Genomic DNA, 6,017 nt, shown 5'->3' on the forward strand with positions numbered 1-6,017 from the left:
AAGGAAGGAAGGAAGGAAGGAAGGAAGGAAGGAAGGAAGGAAGGAAGAAAGAAAGAAAGAAAGAAAGAAAGAAAGAAAGAAAGAAAGAAAGAATGAATGAATACTGGCAGGCAAGCATCTGAGTAGGTGGGTTTTAGTTTTTTCTTAGTGATTCCAGTCACCTCCCAGGCAGGTTCAAAGGCCTATTCCATCTAAGAAGTCCATCTCTGAGGAAGATTCTAGCCTACCCAGAGTAGATCTGAATCCACAGAACCAGATGAGTTTTCTCAGAGTTTCTCCAAATTAAGTCCCAAGATCATTTACATTACAATTTAGCATCTACATACCTGGTACAAAATTTACATTCTTAAGACATGATAAAATCACAGGTACAACAGTTAAGCCAGGAGATACAAGATACCATTAATTAATGTATATTCTATTTCTGTCAACTATCCAACACATTTTAAAGCAGGCTTAAGCCCCAAGGTCACAGTCCCAAATATTCTACCGAGCTTTTCTACACTTCAAGATACAAACAAATAATTTCTTACCACTGCCACTCCATGGAAGAGTTGGGATACCTGCAGTTTGAGCCACTATGGAAGATGCAATCTTATCCCCCAAAGCCCACATGGCCTGGCTTGGAGGACCTGAAAACAAGACAAGGAAAGAACCCTGACTGTAACATTTTGGCCTCGTTTCTGTCACATGTATTTTGTCTTCCATATAATTATTTTTGTATTTGTCTTGTATCCCCTACAGCACATATCATCAACATCAGAAACTTGATTATGGGGACTACTATGTTTTGGCTCATCTTTGTACCCTTCATAGAACCTAATGTGGCAAATTTTTGCATTCAGGGAGAATTCAATATATATAAATATATGCTGAATTAAATTCCTGACAAATGTAACTCTGATTTTATCATCTGTCATGATCCAACTTTACCATATTAACAAAGTCTTTCTTTTTTTTTTTTTTAACCAATATCCTGAAGTAAGGACAATAAAGTTTTGGTGTTCAAGTTTAAAATATTATACTCTCCTTGGTCTTATGGAAACCCAAACGGAAGATTTATCTTTAATAGGCTTTACAAAGCATAATCATCATTGCAGAGATAGAGACACTTTGAGCCATATAACCTCAAATTTTCTCTCCGTATAGGATAGCAGATAAGTCAGAAGAAATAGCTCTCTTATAGGAATATAATCTATATGCTTAAATGTGAAAGAAATGATTCATATTTAAGGGCACACTGTCAGCGTATCCTAAGTATTCAATTATCTTTTCTATATAAAAATAGGTCATTTCTCCACATGTTTTCTTAACGTTAATGGCCAAGTTTTTAAAGGCCAGTGTTCTGGAAATCAGAGCCTCCTCCATATCTCATAGAAAAGAATCTGGGGACAAAAAACACAATCAAGATGCAAGATGTGGGCTTCCCTGGTGGCGCAGTGGTTGAGAGTCCGTCTGCTGATGCAGGGGACACGGGTTTGTGCCCCAGTCTGGGAAGATCCCACATGCCGCGGAGTGGCTGGGCCCGTGAGCCATGGCCGCTGAGCCTGAGCATCCGGAGTCTGTGCTCCGCAACGGGAGAGGCCACAACAGTGAGAGGCCCGCGTATCACACACACACACACACAAAAAAGATGCAAGATGTAAGAAATGATGAAGGGTTAAAAAAAAAAAAAAAAGAAAAAGAAATGAAGAAAAGGGTTACTCGGAGAGCTGCTGACTGATGAAAACTAAGAGCCCAGTGCCAAAATGACAGAGAGAAACAGAGAGGCAGGAACAGTATGTCAGAAAGGCTTACCCATGAAGGCGATGCCATTTTTCAAAAGAAGTTCTGGGAGCTTAGGATTCTCAGAAGCATGACCCCAGCCAGCCCAAACTGCCTACAAGGGAACACAATATGATTCATTCTTAAAATTCATACTAAAAAGAACATGATAAACTGTATTACTTTCTACCAAGACTGGCCCTGCTCCATGAGGTACAAGAGCTCCATGGCAGCCTAATGCCTAATTCAGCTTCTATGCCTGATTCTTGGCAAACTTTTCACAGAACAACAATAAGCAGTCCATTGTGGTAAAACCTCTGAAGAGGTCAAAAACAGGTTGAAACTGATATTAAGAACCAGCTAGTATTGTTGCTCTTTAGGAAACTCAGTTCACAGCCTTTCAACTAGACTCTATAGAGCCTCTTGTAGAAATGTTGGTTTTCTTCCACAGACTGAATTACTTTGGCCACCCAACTCCACCTTTATATCTAGTGGTTATACTGCCATACAAATCCCGAGTTTTTTTTCTCTTTGGGCTTTAAGACACTTACCCTAAACTCCTTAACACAATGTGATAGGGAAGAAACAACCTCCTTCTACTCTACCATATTCTGGACTAAGAGTATTCCACTGGAAACAGGCAACTTTTACTTACTAGGAGGTTTGAAGGTGAAATGGATAGAATAATCTCTGAAAGACCCTTACAAACCTCTTGTTTGGATTACATTTACTTTATGTTGGCTCATTCCATTCTTTCCATCTTTCCTTTCCCTGTCTGTTATATCCCATATAAAGGCTTTTACCAACGTTCAACAAAGATGCTTTATGTAAAATTAAAAGTTCTTCACTGGCTATCCCCTTGTGCCCAACTGTAAAACGGCTGAATTTGGCAAAGGAAACTCTTCTCAATACCCTGTAATGGCCTCTGTGGGAAAAGAATCTAAAAAAGAGTGGATAGATGTTTATGTATAACTGATTCACTTTGCTGTACAAAAGAAATACAACATTGCAAATCAACTATACTCCCAGAAAATTTTTTTTTTTAAAAAAAGGCTGAATTTGGATTTCGAGGAGACGCTGGCCTCTCTTACTTGTACTGGGATCCTTTTAGCAATGTCAAGAATTAATTCCACATTTGCATAGTTGTTGTTGTTTGGTCCTCCTGGCACTGGCACATAATGATCTGCCATCTTAATGTATTCTGAAAACACAAGCAAATTAACAGAGAACACATGCTTTATTTTCAGAAATGTAACAGCAGAGCAAAAACTGTGTAAAGGACAGGTACCATCATACGTAACCACAGGACAAACTGTATTAATGGGGTAATTCCCAGAACCATTTATTTGGAGTCTCTTTGTTAAGTCACAGTACTAAAAATGGTAATCTCATAGTTAGGAGCTCTTATACTACTAAAACAGCAGGTCTCAAACTTTTCACCATGTGACCTCTTCAAAGGGTTTTTATGATCCCTATATCAAGGATGATGTATCTGTCACTTAAGAGGCCCATTATTATATTCTGAGAAAAAGCTCAGTGACACCTTTTATCTTTAACCTGAACTATATTCTGAGAAAGCCCTTTTCCTGGTGTAAAGCTGGGACAGAATGGGGAAACAGGGTAGAGTCTGGAGGGTCTGTAGACTGGCTAAACAGGAAAGGTTAGTTATAGGAGTCTATCAAGTGCTTGAAAAACCTTTATCTGGATGGAAAGATATTTTAAAAAGATAACTTCTTTTCCCTCCTTACTTTTTTTTTTTTTTTGGCTCAGTATCCCCTTTCAAATCTGTCACCTGATGTTTCTCTTTTCCTTTTCTGGCAGTAACTGTGGCAGAGCAGCTACAATGTGCAGGGACTGTACTAAGCACTTTATATGTATTATTTCATTTCATCCTCAATAATCATATATAACATGTATTATTAGCAACCACTTACAGGGAATTATGGCTTGGAGCAGTTAAATAACTTTCTCAAGGTCCATCTCCACCATATTTATTATGTTTCTTATCTTGTGCTCTTAATTTTTAAAGGTTTTAAGTCCTTCTTTAAAAATTCCACTCAGAGTAAGATATGAGGCCCTAACAGTTTGTTCAGAATAAAAACAGGTGTATCATTCTCTCTGATTATGAGGGAAAGCATGCTGATTATTTAAAAATTTAGAAAATATATCAGGATGTGCTGTTTTTTAAAAGTCAAAACCACCCATTGTCTCACGACTCAGAGATAATCAGTTCATGCTTTGATATACTAGAAACCATAAACTGCTAACCAATTTAATATATTGTGGATATCTTCCCATACTAACCAAACCACTTCAGACTCTCACTTGCAATGGGGGTGCCAAATTGCCTATACTCTCAACTATACTGGGTATTATCAATTTGAAATTTTGCCAGTCCTATAAATTTTTAAAAATCGTAATCTATTATTGTTTTGGTTTGCATTTCTTTGATTATCATTGGAATTGAATCTCTTTTCATGTGTTTATTGTTCCTTTTAAATTCTTCTTTTATGGACTATCTATTCATGTTCTCTGTTCATTTTCTTTTGAAGGGTGTCTTGTGCTCATATTACAGGTAGAAACTCTTTGCTGTTCACATGTTTTTCTAGGCTATCGCTTGTCTTTAACTACCACTCATGGAGGTAACCAGATGGCTGTTTTGGTATATGTCATTACACCTTTTTTTTTTCTCTGACTCTACACAATGTACTGTCTTTCTATTATTATATCATGCTATCAGTCTCCTTACAGCCAACTTTTTTCTAAGCAATTGTGATGGACAGACCCATGATCCCAAGTCTCCAGGTATTCATATCTTAAGTTATCCCCTCTCCTTGGGCGTGGGCACAATCTATGACTTGCTTTTAGCCAAGAGAATATGGCAAAGATGAGGAGATGTCACTTCCAAACTAACACTGCGTAAGAATGTAGCTAATCTTACTGGGACACTTTCCCTTGATGGCTTTGACGAAGCAGGCAGTCATTTTGGGGTGGCCCACGTGACAAGGAGCCAAGAGCAGTCTCTAGCCAACAACCAGCAACACAATCAGGTCCTCAGTCCAAACAGAAAACTGAATGGTGCCAACAACCATGTTAGTTTGAAAACAGATCCATCCCAAGTCAAGCCTCAGATGAGACTGCAGCCCCAGCTGAATGCTGATGGCAACCTTGTGATAACCTGAAGCAGAAGACCCAGCTACAGAAACTGTGAGGTAATAAATGTCCATTGTTTTAAGTTGTTAAATTTGTGGTAATACTGTTACACAGTAATAGATAAACAGTGTAACAATTTGTCAGAATGCACTCAGACCAATAAATGTTATCCCACAAAATTTTTTAAATGTTTTTATTGATTTTTTAACATCTTTATTAGAGTATAATTGCTTTACAATGGTGTGTTAGTTTCTGCTTTATAACAAAGTGAATAAGTTATACATATACATGTGTCCCCATATCTCTTCCCTCTTGCATCTCCCTCCCTCCCACCCTCCCTATCCCACCCCTCTAGGTGGTCACAAAGCACCAAGCTGACTTCCCTGTGCTATGTGGCTGCTTCTCACTAGCTATTTTAAGTTTGGTAGTGTATATATGTCGATGCCACTCTCTCACTTTGTCCCAGCTTACCCTACCCCTCCCAGTATCCTCAAGTACATTCTCTAGTAGGTCTGCATCTTTATTCCCGTCTTGCCCCTAGGTTCTTCATGACCATTTTTTTTTATTCCATATATATGTGTTTGCATATGGTTTTTGTTTTTTCTCTTTGTGACTTACTCCACCCTGTATGACAGACTCTAGGTCCATCCACCTCACTACAAATAACTCAATTTTGATTCTTTTTATGGCTGAGTAATATTCCATTGTATATATGTGCCACATCTTCTTTATCCATTCATCTGTTGATGGACACTAAGGTTGCTTCCATGTCCTGCTTATTGTAAATAGAGCTGCAATGAACATTTTGGTACATGACTCTTTTTGAATTATGGTTTTCTCAGGGTACATGCCCAGTAGTGGGGTTGCTGGGTCATATGATAGTTCTATTTTTAGTTTTTTTTTTTTAGTTTTTTTTTTTCTGGGCGGGGGGGTACGTGGGCCTCTCACTGTTGTAGCCTCTCCCGTTGCGGAGCACAGGCTCCAGAAGCGCAGGCTCAGCGGCCATGGCTCACGGGCCCAGCCGCTCCGCAGCTTGTGGGATCTTCCCGGACCGGGGCACAAACCCATGTCCCCTGCATCGGCAGGCGGACTCTCAACCA

General features: G+C 39.0%; 1 protein-coding gene across 10 annotated transcripts in view; it reads right to left on the reverse strand.

Annotated features, from left to right (window-relative positions):
* The window catches only part of ACACA (acetyl-CoA carboxylase alpha), a 239,721-nt gene that overhangs the window by 176,459 nt on the left and 57,245 nt on the right, over positions 1-6,017 (reverse strand). For all 10 annotated transcript variants that reach the window (XM_027087339.1, XM_027087346.1, XM_027087341.1 and 7 more), the window contains 3 exons: positions 2,856-2,965; positions 1,798-1,879; positions 534-632 (listed from right to left, as the gene is read on the reverse strand). In XM_027087339.1, the coding sequence (XP_026943140.1) occupies positions 534-632; positions 1,798-1,879; positions 2,856-2,965 (291 nt within the window). The remainder of the gene's footprint in view (positions 1-533; positions 633-1,797; positions 1,880-2,855; positions 2,966-6,017) is intronic.

This window comes from Aethalodelphis obliquidens, unplaced genomic scaffold (assembly GCF_003676395.1).
Source record: "Aethalodelphis obliquidens isolate GAN/ISIS:26980383/991018 unplaced genomic scaffold, ASM367639v1 scaffold58, whole genome shotgun sequence".
Classification (NCBI taxonomy): domain Eukaryota; kingdom Metazoa; phylum Chordata; class Mammalia; order Artiodactyla; family Delphinidae; genus Aethalodelphis; species Aethalodelphis obliquidens.